This window comes from Stenella coeruleoalba (assembly GCF_951394435.1).
Source record: "Stenella coeruleoalba genome assembly, chromosome: 1".
Lineage (NCBI taxonomy): Eukaryota > Metazoa > Chordata > Mammalia > Artiodactyla > Delphinidae > Stenella > Stenella coeruleoalba.
Genome location: NC_137169.1, coordinates 159,387,944 through 159,414,527, shown reverse-complemented (window position 1 = coordinate 159,414,527; position 26,584 = coordinate 159,387,944). Strand labels below are relative to the sequence as shown.

The following is a 26,584-nucleotide window of genomic DNA, read 5'->3' as shown; positions in this document are numbered from 1 at the left end:
AGGTGGCACAGAGATCCGCAAAAACTCTCCTTGGTGGACAAAGAACTGACCAACGGAGGAAGGTGCTCAGAGAAGCTGCTCTGTCACTGTACAAACAAGACTGGAGTGGCTGGTCCTGAAGCTGTATGTCCTCAGCTTCCCCTCCTTTTCCTGCCCTGCTCTGAGTCGCGGGGGAGGGCGGCTGACCCCTGCAGGCTGCATTTCCCAAGCTCCTGGGTCGCTGGGTTCATGGAAGGCATTGGAGTGCTGGAGGAAGAAGGTGGATGGATATTTCCACCCCCCTCTCTCTGTCACAGATGGGTCTCAGGCAGCGGTTATATCTCTTCCTTGGCTCTACCTCCCACCAGCCAGGCCCCCTATGGTTTCAGCTTCCACTAGACCCCTGTAGCCCCCCTGGGCTCCAGGACCACCTCCTTCCTTTGCCCTTCAGCCTAGGGGTAGCTTCCTGTTGTTGCTAATGTCTGAGTTACCTCATTATGCCCTATTTGACTTCTTAGATGCTTCATCACCTGTGTGACCAATTCCTGGCATTAAAAGCCCTCAGCTGTAAACGCCTAAGCGATTTCCATGTTCCTGGTTAGATCCCAATGGTTCAGGAGTGAAGCTGGAGCAGGAAAAATTGAATGTAGTTATCACAAAGAACTCCCTCCTCGAGGGATGAGAGAACTGACCGGACGCTTAATAAATATGTGTTGACTCAAAAGAAGAGAGAGAGAATCCACAGGATGGGTTTGGAAAAGGCTAAACATGGCTCTGTTTGAAGGCTCTGTTTGAAGTGTCCTGTGAACTGCTGAGACCAGGGCAGGGTCCTCAGGCCTGGCTGTCCCTGTTTATTGTCACCAAGGCACTGGGCATGCGGCTGGGTAGGGGACCGGATCATGTCTGCATCTTTCTGCAATGGGCAGTTTGGATAGTCTGGGACTGAACCCTCCATCTTCCCTTCCCACTTTCTTGCCTTGTAAGAAGGAGCGATATTCCACAGCTCTGGTGACCTCCTTCCTTGCCTCCCTCCTTATCATTGATCTCAGCTAGTTGTAACTGGAAACTTGGATCTCAAGACCAGGGAAGTAAGGCTTTAGGACTATAAACCACTTCCTTCAGAGAAATTCTCCCTCTCAAAGGAAACAGGAAACCGGATACAATCAAAGGCACTGGGCACACTCCAGGGACCAAATATTTAACGGTAACATTCCCCGGGGGAGTCTGGATCAGGGACCCTGGGGAGGGACTTGGATGTCTGGGTCCTAATAATCCTGCCTTGAATCTTGCTTGCTTCGGGACCTGTGGCATCACCCACCAACTCTAAATATCAGTGTCACCAATCCCCAAAAGGGGGATCCATTGGACACCCTCAAGGCTAGTTTGCAGAACTATAGAGAGCGGGCCCAGACACTGAACTCCTTGAAAGAAGAGAGCTGGATAAATTAGTTAGGCTAGTAGTGTAATGGGCCTTGGAAATAACTCCTGGTCACGTTCTGAGGACAAACAACTCAACAGCCTGGTGGGAAAAACAATTATGTCTATGTATGTGACCCAGTAGCGTCCTCTATTCTGAACGTCCTCTATTCTCCCTGCTTCAGATTCAGAGCCCCGTCCTTGAATCTGGGAGTGAGCAGAAAAAACATAGCCCCTGACCTAAAGGAGTTCTCCATCTGATGGGGAAGGTATAGCCCCTGAGCAGAGGGAATGCCCAGTCTGATGGGAGAGCAGCCCAGGCTAAATAAAACATACGAGGCCAAAGTTCCTGGCGTCAACCCCAGACTGAAAGGTGGCACAGGTAACTGACATTGCAAGTTCTACCTCAGGCCTGTGTGCCTGTGACAAAGCCCCTCTCCTCTCTGGTTGCATCCTCTCATCCTTACAAAGAGGCGTTGGGATTTGTCCAGTGCCCCTGATCTAGAGGAGGCTGCAGGGGGTAGTGTAGGGAGGGAGGTTCTCAGGTTTGGGGAAGGCATATTTTCAAAGTATACTTGCCTACAATCCCCAACCCTTTCCCGCAGTCCGGGGCATATCAGAATGTCCCCACACAGGCGATGGGAGGCCCAGGGACTGCACTTTGACACAATCCCCCAGGTAATTTTGAGATGCAGCCACCTCCTCCCCAGCCCCAGTCCTCTAACTCCTGAGACCAGTGCAGCCCCACATCCCAGTGACAGAGTGGTCTTCAGGGAGGAGGGTGTCTGACCTGAACTGTAAACTCAGGACAACTGGACCCAGACCTCAGCATTCCTGGCCATTTCCTGCTCTGAGATTTGATTCTCTCCAGCTCTTGGGGTAAGGCCAGGATGGTGAAAATACCAAGGGCAAATTACCCCACCTGCTGTGGGAGACTTTCTGACTCATTCGGCAGTATGGAAAAAAATTTTCCTGTCTGCATATGGATTTAATGACCTACGAGTGGCTGGCGCAGTGAGGCCTTACTGGGATGACCACTGTAGTAAAGGGGGCCAAATTTCTTTTCCAACCAAGTGGAAAGACCTGACATTATAGGAAAAGGGAGCTGATTGAATCATTCCCCAGCAGCCTCTCTGGTCTTTGCAGACAGTGGTCACTTTTAAGAGGTGGCAGGGAATCCTGCAGCCTGGCTGGCACATCAAGAGGGTGAGGGCAGGAGGGAGCTGGAAATGGGCAGAGCTCGCCAGGCTTGAGAGAGCAGGGGGCCCACGCTGCCCATCAAGGTGCCTGCAAGGACAGCAATGACATGAGGACCCCCAGAGCAGGGTAGTCCTCCCTTGGAGCACCTCACTGTGGTGGGAACCAGCAGACCTCGGTTCTGGTCCAGGCTTTGTTGGGAGGGAATGAGCTGGCCTTGGGTGAAACTCCTCTCCTTTGGGGGCATCTCTATCCTCATCTGGATAATGTAGGACTGAATGAGATGTTTCCCAAGCTCTGGCAGGTCAAGTTCCCCTCTTCTGAAATGTGTCAGATCATCTTATACGAAGAGGTGAGCTTGGCACTAGTGGAGGGAGGGAACACCAAAAACCAGTTTGGGGATGGGGATCCCAGGGGCAGTAGTTGAGAGGCACATACAACTCCCCAGAAGGGAGTCCCCCCCTAAGGATTTCATGCTCCAGCTATGTGCCCCATGGAGAGGAAGATGGGGAGCAACATGGAATGGAAAGAGAAATAAATATTTGTTGTGAGTGAAGGAATGAAGAGTGCTGCTGAGCCAGATCTGAGTTCAAGCTGTGGCTCTACCAGTTAACAGCTTGTGGCCTTGACCAAGTAAAAATCCCTTGAGCCTTGCTTTTGTCCTCAGCATAATGGCACAAGAAGACTTGCTTGGCAGGCTCACTGGGACCATGAGGCCCCTCTGTGAATAGTGGCAACTGGTGCCTAGTGTTATCACCACCCCTCTCCCAAGGATGTCCCCGACTCCCCCAGAAAATACAGTCAGCTCCTGAAGAGATACAGAACAGGTTGCAGTGACACAGACAAACAACAAGTTATTTGTTTCACTTTGGAAAGACTGGTCACATGGCTTTAGTATCCATTTTGCACTCAGCTCTCCTACCTAACTCAAGACTGGTACAGAATTAGTCTGTGTTCCCTGATCTGTCTGCCTAGCATCTGAGTCTTGGGTGGGGAGCAGATAGGGATGTGGGAGTTGCTGAGCCCAGCACAAACCCCACACAGGGCCCTGGAGAAGCCACACTTCCTGGTTAAGCGCAGTAAAGCTCTCTTGAGTAAGTGGCCAGTGTAGAGACTGGAGACAGGCGAGGCAGACTCAGGGGGAGCTCACGATGCCCCTTCTCCCACCTCCCTTCTGCATATCTCCTGGCCTGTCTGGAACCACAGAGTACTCAACATCTGCCTGAAGGCCTGTTTCCCTCTAGGGACCATGATCCAACTCTGGCCAGAGAGACTATATAGATTCCAGAGCAGCCCAAAGGCAGTGGTCCACTGAGAGCCGGACAGCAGACCCAGTGCCCTAGTGCCCAGAGCCTGGAGTCACAGGGGCTAGCTTGGGGGACAGGGATGCTCGCCCTGAGGAGGCAACTGCTCTCATAGGGCTTGGGGTCTTTCTCTGCTTTAGCTGCCTGGGCCTTCAGGGCTCCCTAAAGTTCATAGCATCTAGCCCTCTATTCTAGAAAAGATGCAACAGATGGCAGGATGTGGGAGGAGGACAGAGAAGACAGGGAGACTTTTGTCCTCTTTCTAAAGAAAGGTCCCACCTTCACCCTCAGGCCTCCCTCCATTCCATCGCTTGTACTTTTACATCAGAAAGTCCTACCCAGGGGCTTCCCTGGTGGCGCAGTGGTTAGGAGTCCGCCTGCCAATGCAGGGGACACGGGTTCGTGCCCTGGTCCGGGAGGATCCCACATGCCGCGGAGCGGCTGGGCCCGTGAGCCATGGCCGCTGAGTCTGCGCATCCGGAGCCTGTGCTCCACAACGGGAGAGGCCACAACAGTGAGAGGCCTGCGTACCGGAAAAAAAAAAAAAAAAAGAAAGTCCTACCCAGGATCTAACTTCAGTCCCTCTTGCTGCACCACAACCCAAGGCAGTCCTGCTCTTGGGACCTGGAAGAAGTTGCAGTCATATTCTCCCAGGTTCTGGACTTTCTCCCCACTTCACATCCAGGTTGGTGGAGTTTGGAGCCCAGATAACAGTGGTAAGAACCCCAGCACCCAGCAGTTTCCCATCATCCCTCCTTGGTGCCTCTTGTTGCTTTCTGTGTCTTACGTCCCAACACGTGCCTATTCACTGAGCCCCACAGTGTGCGGGACCATTTACATGAAGCTGCAGGCCAGGCGCAATCCAGGAACCAGTGCAGCCACTCAGGTAGCATCACGCAGAAGAGTTTAGCAACAGCTATCAGCCCTGAGCCCTGCCCCACCCTGCCCCTCCAACGCCCTGCATTTGCTGCAGGTTTTCCTCCTCTTTTCTGCCCCAGCACCAGAGATGAGCTGGGGATAGGGGGATCCTGATGCAGTGGAAGGTGGGGAAGCACCCAGTCTTGCCCAGGTAGATACAGGCTGGGCATAGAGTCCCCTGCCCAGGACAGCATGCAGCAGGATCCCCTGGATCAAGGTGGGAGCTGATGCCCTCCTCTTCCCCATGTGGGGCAATCAGTAAAATTATTTGTTTCCTCCCTGAATGCCAAACCCCAAGAGCAGGAGTCAGGTCTGGTTCAATGTTGTATTCCTAGCACCCACTGTGGTATCTGGTACACAGTAAGGCACACAATAATATTTTTAGAAAGGAAAATAGATTCATATAAAATGCTCAGTTAAAACCAGGGAAGGCGGAAAAGAGAAGGTAGGGGAGAAACAAACAATAAACCCAATGAATAGAAAAGGTACCAACACGGTAAACATTAATCCAATGATATCAATAACCACTTTAAATGTGAGTAAAGTAGGAAGGAGGGTAAGAGGAAGCCACTTTGAAGCTTTTTGCTTCTCTCCACAACATCCCTCCTGGCAGGTAGAAGACCCTGCACCCAGCCCACCCAGATGAGGGACCTTCCATAGAATCCTTGAGATTTCCATTCCCAGTTTCTGTCCCAGTCACCCAGTCACTTTCCATTATAAGTCATCCAGCTTAATACATTAAGCCACTTAATTAGGTGGTTCTAACTACAAGACCAGCCCTTCCCCTCACAGCTGTCCCTGGGTGGAAGTAGGGAACAGTCTGTTCTCAGGGAGCTGCCCTACACCCCTGTGATTTGTGCCAGGATAACGGAGCAGCATGGAGCCGCTGGCAGCATCCCAGAGCAGGGGTCTGGAGAGGCAGCTTCTCTGAGCATTGATCAATGACCATATTTTCAGTCACTTCTGCCACTCTGCAAAGCCCAATAAATCACTCACATCTGCCACGACCCTCGATGCGGGAATCTCACATTATGATGTATGTGGGAGCGGAGGAAGCTTATTATATCGAAGCCTTTTTTTCCCATCCACCATTCACAAAAACTTCAAAGTGCTGTGCTCAGAGCCACAAAAAAGGAAATGCAGATTGCTGACAACAATGGGTCTTGGGGACTCAACCAGGCAAGAATCAGGTAGGACAGGCACTGCAGGCACAGGGTGGGGACACCAAAGTGGCCTCCCTCACCCAGCTGATATTAATACCAACAATATGGGCCATTTGGAAGGTCCAACTCTAGGGTCCCCAACTTTCAAATCCCACAAAGGCCTGACCACCCAAAACTCTCCCTCTCTGACCTCCATAGCTGGTATCCACTATCTCCAACAGAGTTACACCAGTTGGCCAAGGAAGCAAAAGGCTCCAGATAACACAACACTGGCAGGCGTGTGACAGGCATTAGAGGGCCTGGGCTCTAATCAGACTCAAACTTGCTGTGTTAGCAGATTACATCACCTTTCAGAATCTTAGCTTCCTTATCCAAAATGGAGCTGCTATCTGCCTAGCCCACCTCCCAGTGTTCCTATAGTAACCACTTGGCATTGAGCTTTACATAGTCTCTCCTTTCCTCTTCCCACAATCATCTTAGGAGGGAGGCAGCATCTCCACAGATGAGAAGACCGGGTAACTCCCTCAAGGTCACAGAGCTGGTGGTCAGAATTGGAACTGCAACTCAGGTCAGCTGCGTCCCAAACCAGGGTTTTGTGTTTCACACAATAATATCCCCATGAGGCTGTGAGGACTTTGAGAATAGGGATTATAGTCTTATGTTCCCCAGTACCCCTTATTGTCCAAGCTTCTCAGACTGCAATGTGTGTGAGAAGCAAGGCCCAATGGCATTCAGCCTAACGCTGGCCCAGAAGTAACCCTCCCCACCCTTGTTTGGGGAGAAGCCTGTCTGAGGAGCCCAGAAAAAGGAAAGGCATTGTCTTGGACCCTGCAGGAAATAGGAACTCAAATCCCTGCCAGGTCCCTTGCAAACCACCTGTGTGACTTGTTTCTGTTCATGGACAGCCACCTCCACCATATGGAGAGAGGAAAGGCAGGGAGCCAGGGTGGGAGAAGGGAAGGCAAGAGGCTCCCCACCTCAGCAAAATGATAGTGGGGCGCACAGCTCTCCTCACAATGCATTTCAGCTTGCCTCATAGACAGGGCAGATTTTGTTGTTGCCATTTTTTTTTTTTTTTTTTTTTTTTTTTTTGCGGTACGCGGGCCTCTCACTGTTGTGGCCTCTCCCGTTGCAGAGCACAGGCTCCGGACGCGCAGGCTCAGCGGCCGTGGCTCACGGGCCCAGCCCCTCCGCGGCATGTGGGATCCTCCTGGACTGGGGCACGAACCCGCGTCCGCTGCATCGACAGGCGGACTCTCAACCACTGCGCCACCAGGGAAGCCCCTGTTGTTGCCATTTTACAGAGGCCCAAGAAGGTTCAGTGAGTGCCCAAGGCTATAGCTTGGCTGATTAGTGTTTGAGCTGAGACTGAACCCAGGTTCCTCTGAACCTGGCCCAGTGCTCTTTGCGGCATGCATGCTACTACCTGTGGATGGCAGAGAAGGTCTCCTGGAATCCCTCACAACACTCAGCCCTAGGACCCAGCCCAGGGTCGGCTGGGCTGCCTCTCTAGCCCACCTCCTCCATTCTAACTTCCACGGACCTCATGGGATTATTTCTGCTGCCATGATGTTAGCAACACCTCCTGATTTAACTTCCCTGCACTTGTGATCGAGGTAGCTGTGCAAATGAGCACATGCAGGCCCTAGAACCTGAGAGAAAGCACGCAGGGCCTAAAGGAAACCAGATGGCAGGTCAGGCCAGGCCTGTGCCCACTAGCAGCCTCTGTCCCAGAAATCTCAGCCCTCTTAGCTCGGCCTGTGCCAATTTCTCTTAACTGCAAAATCTTGTGTTCTGCCTCCATCTTAGCCTAGAAGCTCTCTGAGGACAGGGGCTGTGGTTCCCCACAGTCTGGAAATCCCTGAGGAGAGTGGCTGGGTTAGTGGGTATATCACAAGCAGCATTCACTTTGGTATCTGGTAAGCTGGTACAAATCCCAGTTTTGCTAATTACTAGCTGGATAACTATTTTCCAGTTCCTTTACCTCCCTGGTTCTCTTATTTCTTTATTGGTAAAAATGGTGTTGATGCCAGCCTTGCAAGGCTAAATAAAATTAAATATGCTACCAAAGAAGGCACTCATCACTGTTCCTGACATGGAGGGGACACTCAGCATGCAGGTACTCCCTCTACCCCAAGACCACATGTCTCCTTCCTCAGGATCCTCTCCTGTCAGGCAGCCCCTGGACTCATGGAGGAGCTTGAAGCAGAGGGGGACTGTACCCAGAACAGTGACAGAGCACACCTCACCTGTGTATACGGCTCTATGCACCTCCGAGCCGTGCCACGGCCACTTCCCCAGGTGGAGCTCACCAACGTTAGGCCATGGCATGCATGTAAAGGAACCTCTCAAGCCACAGTTGAGGGTGGCTGTATTAACTGTCTGCCCCAACCGCGACAGAGACAGAGAGACACACGTGTGCATGCGCTACCCATCCATCGTCTTCCCTCCCATGAAACGGCAGGAAAGGGGAAGAACAAGCCCCTGTGATACTGGAGAGAGACGGTGGGTTTACATTATTTTCACGTGTAATCCCCTCAACAATCCAATGAGGAAGATGTCATTATTTCCATTTTACACGTGTAAAACTGAGGCTCAGAGAGTTTGGGCAAGATCATAGAACAAGTAAGTAGCAGAGTCAGGACTGAGAGACCAGCATTGCCAGCCTGACGCCTAAGGCACTCAGAGCTCTGTGCCTCTCAGCATCCCTTCTTTCCTCAGACTCAGCACACACACTGCGTGCTGGATCTTTGCAGCAACCCTGAGAAGTCAGGCAGGGACTGTGAGTCCCCTTTGCTGAGGAAGATGCAGCGCCGGGGAAGTGAGGTGGCTTGTCCAGATGGGTACAGCGGCAGACTGAGTTCCAGCCTCTGAGTTCCAGCTCCGGGTCTCTCTCTGTACTGAGTGAATTGGGGGATCAGGTCTCCCTGGTTTGGGAGGGGGTTCCCCTTTTCTTGATTCTCCTCCCAAGTTTTTTTTCCTTTAAACCTTGACAGTAGACCGAGCTCAGACTCAGGCCATGTTCTGACGGGAAGACTGCGGCCTAGAGAATGGCCCCTCCTTGCCTGCGTGGGCTTCAGCGGTGGGAGGTGACAACCGCTCCTGTGCAGACCCCTTGAGGCCCTGGAGCTGCCCATCATGGAGGAGTTAAAGCCCAGCAGTAGCCCGCACATCCAGTCACTGTGAGTTCCCTCCCCACCAGGCCCAAGGTGCCCGCCCACCTCGTGTGGTCAGGGAGCTGTTGGTGTGGGGCCTCCACTCCACTGAGTGCTGGAGATGCAGCACCGTCTCCCAGCAGCCAGGAGAGCTGTCTACAGCTCGAGCAGGTGGTAGACAGTGTGGCACGACACCCGAGGGGGAAGAGGGAAGAGGTTTTCTCTTTAAACGTCAGCTCCAAAGACAAACTCAGCCCCTCTGCCAGGCGTGCGGCAGCACCCACTTCCTGATCCTTCTTACTTCCCGGTGACAGTTGTGTCTGTCTCTGCTCCACTCATGTACCCATAGCCCGGCAGCCAACATTAGCTCCTTCTGCCACCTCAGTGCCAGGCAGTCAGGCCAGCTCTTGGGCGGTACTCTGCAGGCCAGGGGACAGCTTGGGGTGGGGGTTTGGGAGCCTCCACACACACACCCAGAACCAACTCATCCCTGAACAATGCAGCCATTTTCCTCTTCTGAGAGCACTCCTTTATAGACAACTCTCTGCAGTAGGCATAAGGAATTGTGCCCATTCTATAGGTGTAGAAACTGAGACCCAAAGAAGTAAGTGATTTGCCCAAAATCACCCAGCAGTAAGGTTGGAGTCAAGGCTCAAATGCAGGTCTTTTCATTCATCCATTCAATTGTTCATTCAACAATTCCAGTTACACTTAGATGTTGTGTGACTAATAATAAGTTGTTTAACCTCTCTGAGCCTCAGCTTCCTCAGAAAATGTGGAAAATATTATTACTATTAGAAAACACTATTAGTGCCTCTTCATAAAATTGTGCAAGGATTTAAATAAGAGAATCCACATAAAGTATTTCGCAAAGGCCTAGCAAACGTTAGGTGTTCGAGAGTCACTTGCTACTATTACCATTCACTTACTGGTCAGGCATTAGATACCAAAAATGGGCAGAAACCATGCTGGACACTGTGAAGGAGAGTTGAATAGGCTTGGACCCCACCCTCAAGTTGCTCACAGGCCAGTGAAGGAGGTTACCTCGGTGCAATCTGACAAGGGCTGTGTTACAGGGGAGCATGGGGAGCTGTAAACACACCAAAACAAGGAAGGTTTCTGGGAGGAGGTGTCATCTGAGTTGACTATTAACGAATGAGTAGGAATTAGGAAAGAAAAGGGAACAGATTTCTGAGGGGTGTGTGTGTGTGTGTGTGTGTGTGTGTGTGTTTTAGACATGGTCTTAGATATTAAACATCCTTCTTTCATCTTTCTCCTCAACTCCAAGGCCTGGACAGGTTAAGATATAACTGGCTAGGAGGCAGGGAAGGTGAGTTTTGAGCACAGGTAAAAGGTGGGGTGGGGTTGAGCATCCTAGGCTGGGGGAGTAACCTTGGCCCTGTGTGCTTGTGTGTGCGCCAGGCTTGCTCAGGCCTCCTGCTGCGTGGCAGCTGGTAAATTGTCAGTCTTGCCCAAGAGACTGTGAGTCTGTGCCATTGAGGGCAGGACTTGTGTTGTCAGAAAACATTTCTTAACTTGAACATATAAACGGTGTTCCTACGTCAAGGAAGATTAATGGTGGGGGTAGGGCATGAGGATTGGGTGGGGCACAAACAGGAAAGAGATTAGCCTTGTTGGGACTCTTCCCAACAAGGCCTTGAATGAGGGACTGGGATGGGCGGGGGCAGGGGTGAGCAAGCAGAATTGAATGAAAGGTCTGAAAACCCAGGATATAATTTTTTGACCTTTAAAAAAAGCTATAGCTCCCTACACACACACACACCACTAAGAGCCTGAAGCCACCGTGGCCTCCTGTCATGATTACAGGTGATGACGGCAGAGGGAAGGTGTCATGCCTTCACACCCCTCTCTGGCTTGCTGGCTGCTCCCAGACTGTCAGCCCCTGAGCCTGACAGAGCGGCTAAGTGGTTTCTGCGTCTCTCCCCAGCCCTTGCTGGGCCATCTGAGAATGGCAGCCCCAGGAGCCCATAATGTGGGGTAAGGGGTGTTGTATTTACTCTGCAGAGGATGGGCCACCATGGCAGGTGTGTCTGCTGAGCACAGCAAGTCCCTAAACACACTGAATGTCTTCCTCCCCAGAGAGGATTTACGGAGCTGCCAGCCCCCAGCGGAACCCTTGCTTCGGCTCCCTCAGAGGCCAACCGTCCAGGAAGGGCTGGACAAGGCCTTGGGAAGACAAGCAGAGCTCAGGAGGGACTATTCACACCCTTTCCTCATAGAAACAGGAGCACGGGGACCAACAGGAGCTGAGCTGGGGGTCAGGAGGCCAGAATACTCCCCCCTAACTTGCCAGGTAAGCTTGAGCGAGACCCTTTACTCCTCTCATCTCCTGGGGACGTTTTAATGAAATAACCCTTCACTCTCCAGTACCTGCATTTGCCCTCTGTGGGTGAATGTAAAATAACCAACTAACTTCTTCTCTACCTGGCTACTCAGTCTGCCCCACTAAGGCTTCCTTCCCCCCACAGACACTGATTCAGCCACCTACTGAGTGCCAGCCAGGCATGTGTTGTTAGGTACTGAAATACAATGAGCGAGGCAGTTGGAGAGAACCACACCCTGCTCTCACAGAGTACGCAACTCATCTCGATGAGGACTTGTCCCAGTGGAACTACAGTGGCCACACAGCAAGTGGTATGTGAGAACCAAGTTTGGATTATTTGACGATAGTAACAGTCCCCATTTACTGAGTGCCTACTATGCGCCAGGCTCTTAATGTATCTCATCCCTAAGCCTCATTACAACCTTTAGAGGAAGTATTAAGAAGCCTGTTTTGCAGAAGAGTTTTGCTCAGAAAGGTTAGGTAACTACTCCAAGATGACACAGTTCCAAGTACCTGAACTTTCTGTCTGGGGAGACCGCTCTTACCCTTCATTCGACTCGCATACCTCCATAAAGCAGGGGGAGAGAGACGTGTCTCTGAAAAGGTGATCGTTAAAAATATCTGGGGTAAAATAAGTCATGGGAATGTAATATACAGCATAGGGAATATAGTCAATAATAGTGTAATAACTTTGTATGGTGACAGACAATAACTAGACTTATCCTGGTGATTATTTTGTAATGTATAAAAATATGAAATCACTATGTTGTACAACTGAAACTAATATTGTAAGTCAATTATACTTCAATAAAAAAATGAAACAAAAAATCTGGGGTAGAGGGGCTTTTTTTCAACAGACCTTTCCCTCTGGTGCCCCCAAGAGAATCACTGCCTGGGACACTGCATTCTAGCTGGGTGGGTGTGCAGCAGAGCTCTTGGTTCCACTGGGCTAGAAAAAAAGGGCTAAGAAGTAGCTCTTGCTCTGCTGTAGTCTCGGCCCCTGCTCTCCCAGGGGTGGGAAGCAGAGAATTGGAAGCCTGTGGACTCTGAGAGCAGGCTGCATGGTGAGAGCTGCAAGGTCTGACCCTCAGGTTCTGCACCAACCTCACCAACTGCACTGCAAAGCTTTCTCTGCTACACAAGGCAAAAGATAGTTTCTGCACAGAAGAGCTGACAGTGCTTCACCAAGCAGTCCAGAACGACAGAGACCCTGTCCCCGTGTGCCCTATGCTAGCCTTGGGGCTCCCCCAGCCCTCCTGCTTTGCCCATCAGGGCTAGGCTGGAGCCGATACTTGATAACTGCCTGCTTATTGACTGACCATCTTCTCTGATACATTAGCTGAAACTGGGCCACCCAGTGCCCAATATAGCAGCTGTGAGAGGACCCTGCTGAGGAACTGGGGAGCAGCGACCACTGTGCAGGGGATTAACACAATCCCCAGTGCCAGGCCACTAGTGGGTTCCAGCGATAAGGGTGGGAAATGAGGCTGTGGAGGCACAGAGCATCCAGGGAGAGTGACCACCTGACTGAGGATGGGTAGAGAATTGGGGGGCCTTAGCTATCACAGAAGCTACTGTGTCTCATTCTGAATAAAGCCTGGCAAGAAGGACGAACCCCCAACTCTGCTATCTCCTTCTGGAAGCTTTAGGGAGCCCAAAGCCACATGTCCTTATTGCTGTGGTTTCAGCCTAAGTCTGCTGAGACTTAGGCTGCTGAGAAGTGAGGTGGGAACAGTAGATGGGGCAGCTGGAGGCACCCAGGAAACTTGCTGGATATTTGAAGGACTCCTTCTTTGGTGCTGCATGAGGCAAAAGGGGGCCCATCTGTTGGACCACATGAAGGGACAGAAGCTGGGGAACAAGCAAAGAGAGAGACCACTAGTGGACCCGCCATTATATCACTACCACTTGAGTACCTACTAGGATCTGAATCTTCTCCCCATCCCTCCCTTCCCCACCCTTCCCTATCTCCAGAATTGGCACCCCATCCACCCTGTGGCGTCAGCCTTAATCCTGGGGAGTCATACTTGATCCTTCTCCCACTCTGTACATCCAGTCCATCACCAGTTGGTTCTAACTCTAACATGGAATAAAACCTATTTGGTTGTGATATATTATCCTTTTTATGTGTCACTGGATTTGATTTGCTAATATTTGGTTAAGGACTTGACATTTTAAAAATGTAATCTGGATAATGTCATTCCCTGCTTAAAGCACTCAAAGGCTTCAATGTGTACCTAGAATCCTATCCAAACTCTTGACCATGAACCACATGGCCTATAAGGCCCTACCTTAGTCCTTGAGCCCTGTGAGGGCTGGACTGACACAGGGTTTAGAGAAGCCAACAAGGGCCAGGCACAGTCACTTCCAGGATGGCTTCCTTCCTCAAATACTTCTCAAGTTGTAATTGTAGCTACCTCCTTGTTGATCGGTGTCTTGGCTCTCTCCCAGATAGTCTCTAAATTTCATGAGGGCAGGGACCAGGACCGACTTCTTGGCCATGATAAGATACCTAATGTCTGGCATGGAGTCTGGTGCTTCTGAATTAGTGAAGGAGTGAACTTGCTGCCTCCTCCATGCCTGGGCCTGTGCATCTGAACACTCAAATTTATCACCACGAACTTCAGGTGGGCCCTTAACGCTGCCTCCAACTATACTAGACTTTCTGAGTCTAGCCTTTCTCCTACTTCCTAAAGAATTATTTCACACTTGCTACTCTCTCCATCACCTCCTCCCTCTCAGCTGATGACCTCACTTCCCACTTCACTAAGAAAACCGAAACACTCCGAAGAGAACGTCACCTACCAGCACCCACATACCCTGCCTTTCTGCCTCTTGGATGATCTCCAGGCTCCTCTAAAGCCAATCCCTCTGTGTTTGCCCTAAGTCCCAGCCCTGCTTGCCTAAACAAGGACATCAATCCAGAAATTCTATCCTTTGCCCTATCATTAGTTTTGCACTCTCTACTAGATGGTCTTAGTCAGTACACAGACATACTAATGTCCCTTCTTCGCAAACAACAAAGCAAAATGCCTTGTTTCCACTTCTCCTGACAGCTCTTGCCCCATGCCTTTACGCTCTGCAACAAAATACCTCAAAAAAGTAATCTACGCCAGCTGTTTTCAATTCCATTCCTCTTCTCTCCTGAGCCCTCTCCAACTAGACTTTCTGCTCCTATCACTATTAACATTGCTCTTGCTAAAACCAATGGTAATTCTCAGTCCTCATCTCACTTGACCCATTGGCAGCCCTTGACAGCCAATCTCTTGCTCTTCCTTCATATACTCTCTACTTGGCTTCTAGGACACCACACCTGGGGCTCTGGGTTTCTTCCTATATCTGTAGCTCTCCTTAAGTCCCTTTTGCTGGTGCTTCATCATCTCCCCAAACTCTCAATGCTCAGTCCTTGGTCCTCTCCTCTGCTTTCTTAAACTTTTAAAAAAAATTTTATAAAATTTTGAAAGGTTACTTTCCATTTACAGTTATTACAAAATATTGGCTATATTCCCCATGTTGTACAATACACCCTTAAGCCTATGTTACACCCACTCCCCCACTCCTATATTGCCCCCACCCCTCCCACCCCCCGCACTGGTAACCACTGGTTTGTTCTCTATATCTGTGAGTCTGCTTCTTTTTTGTTACATTCACTAGTTTGTTGTGTTTTTTAGATTCTACATATAAGTGATATCATACGGTATTTGTATTTCTCTGACTTATTTCACTCAGCATAACGCCCTCCAAATCCATCTATGTTGCTGCAAATGGCAAAATTTTGTTTTTTTTATGGCTGAGTAGTATTCCATTGTATATATATACCACATCTTCTTTATTCATTCATCTGTTGATGGACACTTAGGTTGTTTCCATATCTTGGCAATTGTAAATAATGCTGCTATGAACATTGGGGCGCATGTATCTTTTCGAATTAGTGTGTTCATTTTCTTCAGATATATACTCAACAGTGGAATTGCAGGATCATATGGTAGTTCTATTTTTAGTTTTTTGAGAAACCTCCACACTGTTTTCCACGGTGGCTACATCAATTTACCTTCCCACCAACAGTGTAGGAGGGTTCCCTTTTCTTCACATCCTTTCTAACATTTGTTATGTGTGTTCTTTCTGTTGACAGCCATTCTGACAGGGTGAGTTGATATCTCATTGTGGTTTTGATTTGTATTTCCCTGATGATTATCTTTTTATGTGTCTTTTGGCCATCTGCATTTCCTCTTTGGAAAAATGTCTATTCAGTTATTCTGCCCACTTTCTAATCAGGGTTTTTTTTTTTTATGTTGACTTGTGTGAGCTGTTTACATACGTTGACTCTTAATCTCTTATTGGTCATATCATTTGCAAATATTTTCTTCCATTCAGTAGGTTGTCTTTTTGTTTTGTTGATGGTTTCCTTTGCTATGCAAAAGATTTTAAGTTTAATTAGGTCCCACTGGTTTATTTTTGTTTTCATTTCCATTACTCTAGGAGATGGATCCAAAAAAGTATTGCTGCAATTTATGTCAAAGAGTGTTCTGCCTATGTTTTTCTTCTAGGAGTTTTATAATATCCGGTCTTACATTTACATTTTTAATCCATTTTGACTTTATTTTTGTATATGGTGTTAGAGAATGTTGTAATTTCATTCTTTTACGTGTAGCTGTCCAGTTTTCCCAGCACCACTTATTGAAGAGACTGTCTTTTCTCCATTGTATATTCTTGCCTACTTTGTCATAGATTAATTGACCATAAGTGCATGGGTTTATTTCTGGGCTCTCTATCCTGTTCCATTGATCTATGTGACTGTTTTTGTGCCAGTACCATACTCTTTTGATTACTGTAGCTTTGTAGTACAGACTGAAGTCAAGGAGTGTGATTCCTCCAGCTCTGTTCTTCTTTCTCAAGATTGTTTTGGCTATTCTGGGTCTTTTGTGTTTCCATACAAATTTTAAAATTATTTGGGGGCTTCCTGGTGGCACAGTGGTTGAGAGTCCACCTGCCGATGCAGGGAACACGGGTTCGTGCCCCGGTCTGGGAAGATCCCACATGCCGTGGAGCGGCTGGGCCCATGAGCCATGGCCACTAAGTCTGCGTGTCCGGAGCCTGGCTCCGCAATGGGAGAGGCCACAACAGTGAGAGGCCCGCGTACCGCAAAAAAAAAAAAAAAAAAAATTATTTGACCTAGTTCTGTGAAAAGTGCCATCATTATTTTGACAGGGATTGCACTGAATCTGCAGATTGCCTTGGGTAGTATGGTCATTTAAACAATATTGATTCTTCCAATCCAAGAACATGGTATATCCTTCCATCTGCGTGTGTCATCTTCAATTTCTTTCATCAGTGTCTTACAGTTTTCAGAGTACAGATCTTTTGCCTTTCAGGTAGGTTTATCCCCAGGTATTGTATTCTTTTGGATGCGATGGTAAATGGGATTGTTTCCTTAATTTCTCTTTCTGATACTTCACTGTTAGTGTATAGAAATGCAACAGATTTCTGTATATTACTTTTGTATCTTGTAACTTTACCAAATTCATTGATGAGCTCTAGTAGTTTTCTGGTGGTGTCTTCAGGATTTTCTATGTATAGTATCATATCATCTTCATCCTCTTCTTTATTTCTACTTTCTTTCCTGGGGATCTCATCCAGCCTCACGTATTTAAACACCATCTACATGCCAATGGCTGTCACATTTACATCCCCAGCCCAGACCTTCCTCCTGAACTCCATCCTTGTATATCCATCCAACTGCCTGCTCAACATTCCACCGAGGCATTTAATAGATACACCAAACTCAACGTGTCTAAATCTGAACTCCTTTTATTGCTCCTAAAACTTGTATCACCTGCAGCCTTTCCCACCTCAGATAATGCACACTCTATATTTCCAGTTGCTTAGAACTAAAAGTTTGGTCATACTTGACTCTTCTTTCTCTCACACCCTATATCCAATCCATAAGAAAAAATTTTTTTCTTCCAAATACATCCAGAATTTAAAAATCGTGACACATTCATTCAATGGAATTCTAACAGCAATGAGAAAAAACAAAACAAAAAAAAAAAAAACAAGCAAAACCTACTATTTTGCTCAATAGTATGGATGAATCTCAGACATAATTTTAAGTTTCAGAAGCCAGACAGAAAAGAGTATATACTACTCAATTACCTTTATAAAAGTTCAAGAACAGGCAAAATCAATCTATAGGTAGCCTGGGCAGCTGGTAGCCTCCTTGGGGCTTGAGTTAAGAAGGAGGTTGAGGCTGAAGGGGTGATTCATGCAGCTCAAAGAGCCAGGTATCCTCCTTCCTCTCTGTTCTGTGACCATCCTGCCAAATGAGGCCAACCAGAAAGTACCATACTCCAAGCCCTCTACTCTAGGGACTGCTCTCCTCACTAAGACACAAAGAAACAGGATGCCCAGGCCTAAGAGGAATAGAGACTAGGTAATATGGACTAGACTTGGGGCCCAGACAGTCCTGCCCTACCTAGCCCAGAAGGGCAAATGGGCAGAGAAATGCCAGGTGCATCTCTGGGGTTTTGCAATTTTGGTGAAACTGGGCAGGAGGAGCAGGGAGAGTTGGAGGAAAGGGAGTTGGGAAATATTTAACCTTATAAGAAAATCCTTACAGACAGAAGCTGTGCTATCTACTAGGAGGCAAAACCCAAAGTTCTAGGCTTGGCTCTGATCCTACAAACAATGTGAATTGTGGGTATCACTGTAGTGTTATTTGTAAAAATTAAAAATCAGTAACAATCTAGTCAAAATTATAAAAATGAGTCATACAAAATATAAAAGTCATATAAAATATGATAATCATTTATTCAAAAAAACGTTTATAGCATGCCTACTCTGTGCCAGGCATAGGGGTTACACAGGTATGTGAGCAGATGTGGTCCTGGCCCTTTTGGTGCTTACCAAGCCCAGAAAAACTACCTGGGCCAGGAGAGATGGGGAAGGAAAAATAGATCCACCTGGAGTAACTAACAGAGGAAATGAAAATGGTCTAGCGGGGGAGGGGGTCAGAGAAGGCCTCCCTAAGAAGGGGCTGTTTTAGCTAAGACCTAAAAGATGAATAAAAAGACAATCCAATATTATACCATTATAAAAATCCTTAGAAAATATTCTTTATTTACATGGGGGAAATGCTTATAATGTAATATTAAGTGTATAAAATAGGATATAAAAACCACAGATGCACCCAACTATGCAAAAATAATTATCTAACATCTATCTATCTGTCTATCTATCTATCTATCTATCATCTATCATCTATATATGTTGGAAAATTTTCTGGAACACCAGAAATTTAACAGTAGTGATCTGCAGGTGGCAGAATTACTGGTTATTTTGTCATCTTTATTCTTTTCTATATTTCTCAAATTTTTAACAATAAACATGGATTGATTTTATGCTTGGAAATAAATATCAAACACAACACAGCCTCCAAGGCTCTGCCCCATGACCTCTGGGTAGAGGGGTTCTTCAGAAAGTATCCTGGCCATTCCCTTGCTTCCAAGCAGCACTCCTAAAGGACTCATTCCAATGTCAGCTGGGAGAAGCTTTCACCACTGATACTAATCTGGATTGCCCAGAGCACTCTTTAGCATAATCCACCTGAAGGCTATCCCTAGTTCAAACAAAGAAATTACCTTTTTAATCACAAAGTTGACATCCTTCCATCACTTTCCCCCACTAAGCCCACCACTAATTTGCTGACAACCTGTGGAGGCTGAAATTTCTCTGTTCTGTTCCTTGCAGGTAAGCCTTTACATCAAAGGCTGGGGAGCCAGAGTCAGAATTAGGAGGAGAAAAGAGCCTGTGGCTGAGTGACCTTGAACATGCTGGAACTCTAGGCCTCTGTTTCCTCCTGTCCAAATGTGAGGGAGTTGGGCATCAGGGCTTGCTATCACTCCTCTTCTATCTCAGCCACTCTAGGCCAATGACTAATCCATCCGTACAGGAGCTAGAGATGGCCTACCTCTGCTGAAAGCAGGTGGTACCACCAGAGAGCAACTGTTCTGGGACCCTGAGACCACAGATGGTCACCTGCTGCGGTGCAAGCACAGGAGGCACTTTAGTTGTCCAGAAAAGCCCAAGCTAGCTGGGGGGTCGGGGGAGAGGGCTAAACTGATGCCTAAAAGCAAACATATGTTAATCTACCAGATCTCTTTCCCAGAGCTCTGGTCCAGCAGTCTGGCCTCCCCCACACTCTGCTGTACTTCCCTGGTCAGCAGCCCAGTTGGGAAGGCCTCCAGCTGTGGACAGAGGCAGGGCTGCCAGGGGCTCAACTGCCCACTGGAGTGAAGGTGAGGAGGGAGGGAGAGGCACCAAGCATGGGCTGGAAGCAGAGTGCAGAGGCCATGGCAAAAATCAGAGGGGAAAAAATCACCCCCGCTGACAGCTGTGAGGAAACTGCTCCATAAATCCTATAGCTTCTCGAGGCTGATTCAAAACACATATGGGCTCACCGGTTAAAGGCATCTCTGGTAGACAGACCTGGATTCAAATCCTGTCTTGGCTCCTGATAAGATGTTTGGGAAAATTACTGAACCTTCCTGAGCTTTAGACCTCAGTGTATCTATAGACGTGTCTAGAATGGGGATAACAATAACCTTTACCAGCAAGAAACTATGAGCATTAAATGAGATAAAACTATAAAAATATAGCACTGTGGGCTTCCCTGGTGGCGCAGTGGTTGAGAGTCCACCTGCCAATGCAGGGGACACGGATTCGTGCCCCGATCCAGGAGGATCCCACATGCCACGGAGCGGCTGGGCCCGTGAGCCATGGCCGCGGAACCTGCGCGTCCGGAGCCTGTGCTCCGCAACAGGAGAGGCCACAGCAGTGAGAGGCCCGTGTACCGCAAGAAAAAAAAAAAAAAAAAATATATATATATATATAGCACTGTGCCTAGCTCATAAGCACTAGGAGCTAAAAATCACAACACAATCTTCCTAGGATTTCAACACAGTATTGGCAGGAGTCATGGTCAGGAAGAACTATAGAAAGTTAGAACTGAAAGGAACCTCAGAGACCTCGAATCCAGAATCCATTCCCTTCATTTAACAGACGGTGGCAGGGGGTGTGGTGGCGAAGAGGAGGCTCAGGGATTGAATAACCTAACCAAGAAGGTTGCACAGCTAGTTTGTAACAGCAAGGTTCAAACTCAGGTATTTCTGACTCCCAAATACCCATCATCCCTTCACCCCACACCAACCCATCTGGTCACAGACAGACCTTGCTCAGGTCTCCTTCCCACAGAGAGGGCTGTGGTGGTCAGGGAGTGGCACTCCTCCCCATAACAAGCCCCCTGGAGTAGGTATCAAGTTGGCACAGAGTGCCCCCAAGAAAACCCAGGGATTCCCTAGAAGTAGGAGCTGAGGGGAATGGGGTATCCATTACCAAGCATGTGGAGGTGGCAGGCAAATAACCTGTAAAATACATGTAAATAACCACAGGCTATTGATGCGTCAACAATTTAAGCTATTTTTTTTTGTAACTGGATCACACTATACCAAGTGAACCTTTTTTCCTCTTGGCTTTCTGCCAAGTGGAAGGAAATAAAATTTGTGGTTGACTGACCAAATCATGCCTTGCTTGGTGAGGGGCCCAGCTGACTCCTGTCACTGAATGCCCCATATATGCCTCACCAATGCTTGAGCAGCATTGCTCCCTGGTTCCCAGGCCACATCTACCTCTGACTGGCTTGTCAGGGCAGGGAGCCAGGCACCTGGGGACCTCCAGCAGAAAGGTGTTCTCCCAGACCCAGCAGCCTGCTGACTCCAGCTGCCCAGAGGGCAGCAGCGCATGCTGTTCCTCCTGCGGGGGCACCTGGAGTGACCCGTCACCTCAGCCCAGCCTCCAGGATCCCAGCTTTGGAAGCTAGGCCCAGCAGCCTTTCTCTAACTCAGGAGAAAGACTCCTCTCTCAGGCACTACTGGAGTGTGGCTCTGAAGGAGCCACCTGAGCTGATAAGGGCAGTTGTGGTCAGGGCCCTGAGGTAGAATGCTGGGAAGATACAGGCCACAGCACGATGGTTAGAGGTTAGGCCCCTGGAAGGCCTGCCTGAGGCACAACCATGTGAGCTCTGAAAACTCATCCAATTCAATCAACATTTACTGAGTGTCTGCTATGCGCCAGACACTATGCTAGGCATTCTGGAGAATTTGTACAAACGAACAAAATGTGGCCACTGTCCAGGTCGCTGCACTTGAGGCATGACAGTCTAGCAAGGGAGAAAAACATGTATAAATATAACTTAACAGTACTTTGACACCTCCCTGAAAATGTGGTATGTCTTGTGTGCCCATGTGTGCGTGCATGTGTATAAGGGCATATGTGCTGTTATGTAAAAGCATCAGTGTGGGGGGGTGAGGGCGCAGGGCTTGCCTATTCAGACCCACTTGGAGCCATATGTTAACAATGATAATAAAACTACAAAATAAACGTACCACTTATGGCTTGCATATACCGCCAGGTGCATTATACAGTACCACGTGCTTTATATGTAGGAGTTTATTATATTCTTCCAATCACCCTAGGAAGAAGGTACTATCATTAATGTCTCCTTTTATTGACGTGGAAGTTAAAATTGAAGGAGGTTAATAAGTGACTTTCTCAAGGTCATACAGCTAGGAAATCACAGCAAGGATTTGAACCCAGGCCTGCATTCTTAGCCTCTATGCATACCTCTGCCTTGGCCCTCCAACGATAGCTCCTAAAGACCCCCAGTTCTTCAAGGCTGGGGCAAGGAGCAACAGAAGCTGTCTTCTGGAAGAATGAGCCTGCAATTCTGCCAGCACAGCCATCCCCATTCCCACAGGACAAGGAGGGCACATTCTGTGGGCCCGTGACCTCTGTTACATCACGACCAGGCCTTTGGTTTGCCTTGGCACCCACTCAGTAGACCAGATTTCTTAAGCAGCCTTCCTATATTCACGTATCTGCATGACTTTCCTAATGTGGCAACACTTTGTTATAATCACCAGGCTCAGAGGCCCAGCCCACGCTAATGGGTTGAAATCAGGTTCATTGGTATATAGCTCAGCCACAACCTGGGGCTAATGGCAGCATGAAGGCCCCTCAGTGGCTGAGCTTACAGGGTTTCTGGGCTGCCTTCCCTGTCTTCCCTTCTCTCCTGAGCAGCAGTCTTCACCTCACCTTCCCTGGGAAACTTGGAGGTTGTGAAGGAGGTAAACAGGGCAGGAACACTGCCATCAGGGGGCTGGGACACTGGGGGAATCAGGAAGGAAGGGGAGTAGTGGAATCAAGCCTCTGCTCCCAATCAGCTTCAGGAGGTTCTCTGGATCTGTTTCCCCTTTACCAGCTCCTACTTCACCTCCCTTATAGGATCACGATGAAAAGAGGAAAACCATGGTGCATTATAAAATCTTTGAAAACTTAAATGTGTACAAATGTAATGCAAACAGGAGAAACATGGGTGCCTAGGCCTGCCTGGGCAAGTTGTCAGGTGAGGCCAGAGGCTCCATGTCCCAGGTATGGAAGCTACTGCAGGGACAGCAGGTGCTGAAGACGTCTAGAACTCCGTAGTAGAAAGGGAATCTGCTGGTGAGAGGATTTAACGAGGGGGCAAGCACGCCTCACAAGAATGTCCCAGTGAGGCCAGCACTGGCAGTGTGCCCAGGCATTTGCTGGCACTTGGTGGCCCAGGCACTGCCTGGTGACAAGATTATGGCCTGGCAGGCCCAGGGAAAGAGCCCCAATGTGGACTGGACACTTGCATGACAGGACTGCCACTATTAGGTCACCCACCCTGGTGCTGCCTGGACATAGCATAAGCACCTCTGCTGTGACCGGAAAGACAACATGGTTTTGCAACACAACAGGAACATTAAGAGCCTGCCTCCTCCTGCCTGCAACAGAGATCCCATAAGTGGGAGTTGGGCAGAGGTAGTCAGACTGTCTGGGTTCAACAGGATAGCCCTGGGGCAGGGAGCTGGCTAGCACAAGCGTATCTGCAGAACAAGAAAGAGTATCCTCAGGAAGCTTTCCCAGTTCTGGTTAGAGAAGCAGCACTCCTGTCCGTGGTGTGCCACCCTAAGCCCACCCTAGCAATCTGCTCTGCCCCTTCCACTTCCCTCGAACTGGTGGAGATCAGCTCATTCCCATCCAGGGCTCACTGTCTACCCCGCACCCCCCGCCCCCGCCCCACCCCAGGCCAGGCTGAACAGGCAGCCTCAGGTTCCCTGGCCGGGTCAGGAGAACAGCAGAGCTTCAGCTCTGGGGTCCTGAGCACTGCCAGGTTCACATTCCTCCAGCCAGCCAGCCCCCTCCTGCTTCAACTTGAGTTCAGCCTGATACTGCAGGGCAGAGGAGAGGAAGGCAGAGTGAGGGCTGGGGCACAACGGCCCAGAGAATATCCAGCTTACTTGAGGTCTTATGCTCTACCTTTTATCCTCTCTAGATGGCCCTCAAGCCACCCAGCATGGGGCACAGCAGGTACCCTCAGCTGCTCTGGACTCACCTGAGCGGGATCTTGACACGGAGGTAGCGGTCGACAGCGATTGCCAGCAGGGCCAAGATGGAGCTCTGAGTGAGGATGAGGACAGGGCAGGCGACCATGAGGCAGGTGTGGAAGTAGGTCTGTGGCCCAATGTTGATGAGGATGGCAAGTGGGATGACCAGAGCGCCCACTGCCACATCAGCCACTGCCAGTGACACGATGAAGCAGAAGGTGGCATCCCGCAGTGCCTGGTTCACCTTCACTGCCCAGATCACCAGCACGTTCCCAGGCACGGAGACCAGGGCGATGAGCACCTCGATGCCAATATATGCGGCCTGGAAGGCCGAGATGGAGGGCGGCATGGTGGGCACAGGCTGGGCACATCAGCAGACAGGCACCAAGGGGCAGGAGGCAAGCACCTGTGGTCACGGAAGCCTGGGGTGGGAAGGCCTGCCTGGGAAGGGGAGGGGAACCCAGGCAGCTCTGGAAGTCCAGCTGCCCTTTGGAGATGTGCCCCACTTGGCACATCTAGTGCCTGCCCAAGCTGGTGGGGTACCCTAACCCTTTCTCTGCCGGATCTTTGTCCCCTCCCCTTATCAGTCCCAGCGGATCCATTCGACAACATAAAAGAGCAGCACTCACTCCTCCACCGGCTATTTTATCAGGTGTGAGGCAGTTCCCAGCACACACTCACCCCACAGGGGTCCCCAGTGCCTGGCTCTGCCTACCCGTGCCCACAGAACAGGATGCAGGGAGCTCACCATCCTGTCTGCTGGTGGCCAGGGAGTCCCAGAGGCTGTGCCCAAAGTTCCGGACACCTGGTGCCACTCAGGGCTTGAGGCCGCGCCAGGCAGGGCTGGGCTCTCAGCACCGCGCGTAGCAGTTCACGGTCCTCCAGGCTCCCGCCGCAGAGCTCCTAGCCGGGCCTTTCAGGCAATCACATGGTGCGGCAGAGGCTCAGCCCGGACGCTTTTAAAGAGGTAGCGCCCCTATTTCGCACCTGGGACTGGTCTGGCAGACGTGGGTCTGGAGGACTGAGCCCAGCAACAAGCCAGGGTGCGCGGTCCCCTCTCCCCAGCTTGCAGTGCACACATGCCCTGCGCCCACCCACCAGAGGCACTGCTGGCTCCTGCTTCCTAGCAGTCCCCGGTCCCGGTCTGGCTCTGCCAGGGACCCTCGCACACACCCTGCCCCAAGGGGGCATTCTAGTCGCCTCTTTCAACCCCTTCCTGCATCCCCACTGGGGATGACCCAGAGGCGAACTGAGGTACAGACTTACCCAAGGTGACCAAAGCTGGCAGAGCTCCTAGCCACCTGAACGGTTCCGTCCAAGCGCCCTCCCAGCTCCACGCCTTGGGCAGCCTCTTGCTCCAGGGATGCCTGAAGAATCCAGGGCCAGCCTGTCAGGTCCAGAGGGATGGCAGCTATCTGGGACTCCACTCGGGCACCCGGCGCCTCCGTCGCCCACGGCGCCAGAGCTGAGTGGCAGTCGGGCTCCGCACAACCGGAGGGGGTGGGGGCGGCGGCGGCACCGCGGGGCCCCTCCCTCCTGGCCCTCTGTCTCCTCCCCCATCCCCTCCTCTAAACAAAGGCAGTGATTCTGGGCGAGAAAAGCTGGGAAATGTGAGCTTGTCGTAGGGTTTGATGTGTGAATCCTGTCTCAAGAGTGGACAGCGGAGCAGCCTCCCTGTGTTCACTCTCCCTCTTTCTCACATGTGGGGTGTCAGCGATCCCTCCACCGGTCACAGCAAGGCATCTCACCTGCAAGACTCCAGGATGCCCCCCTTCTCCATTTCCCCCAACAGTCAGTTGGAAGTCCTGGCACACTCCCGGACCCCTCAGTCCTGAAACCCTGCTTTCCCATGAAATCAGCCCCTGCATAGTCCAGCACGCATTGCTTTGCAGGCTCTATCCTGAGTAATTATGTTCCTTTCTCCTCTATCTAGTAATTTCCTTTTTACAGAAGAGGGCACTGAGGCTCAGAGAAGTTACCTAGCTTCACAAGGTCATCTACATCAGTGTCACCTCCTCGTGTGCCCCTTTTCTTTCCTCCTTCTCCCTCTTCATAGCACAGTACCTAAGCCATAGGTATCCAGTCCAATATCCACATGTTATTGATGAAAAAGCAGACCCAGGGATGGAAGGGAATTTCATAAGTTCCCACAGCAAATCCTAACAGAACTAGAGTAAGAAACCATGCTCCTGACTCCCAGCACAGGGCTCTCCACCACTGTGCTCCATCCTGATCCCACTCTTGGCTGTCTCCTGCCACAGTTTCAGTTTAGGTGGGCCACTGGTATTGCCTAAGGACCACCCCACGGCAGATGCTCACTCAGACCGGTGCCTTACGACTTGAGAAATCCTTGTTCATGGATATTGGGAAAGAGCTCTATGAGGGCGAAGAGAGTCAGGCTGGGAGACCCCAATGCCACCTGGCCACACCCCAGTCACTGAGGTCACTGCATTCTTGTTGGGTTTCAGGATGTCAAGAGAGGAGTTCTGCTGAGAGGAGGGTGCCAACTAAAACTGCCACTTGTCATCTGCCTGTACAAGGGTTAGGTCACTAGCCACTGCAGTCACTGATCTTCAGCACAGGAGCTCAGGGCAGAGATCAGGACCGAGGCACTCTAATGAGTTTTAGATTGTAATACTTGAAT

At 49.9% G+C, this 26,584-nt stretch overlaps 1 protein-coding gene across 4 annotated transcripts in view; it reads right to left on the bottom strand.

Moving 5' to 3' along the window:
• The window catches only part of ADORA1 (adenosine A1 receptor), a 35,385-nt gene extending 9,925 nt beyond the window's left edge, over positions 1–25,460 (bottom strand). For 3 of the 4 annotated variants that reach the window (XR_013827228.1, XR_013827229.1, XM_079914095.1), the window contains exon 1: positions 23,949–25,459. Coding sequence is in view for 1 of the 4 variants with exons in the window: in XM_079914095.1 (XP_079770221.1) it covers positions 23,949–24,289 (341 nt within the window). In the remaining 3 variants the exon portion in view is untranslated. Of the gene's footprint in view, positions 1–23,948 lie in introns of all 4 variants that reach the window. The other variant, XR_013827227.1, reaches the window with a different exon arrangement.
• Positions 25,461–26,584: the final 1,124 nt, after the last annotated feature.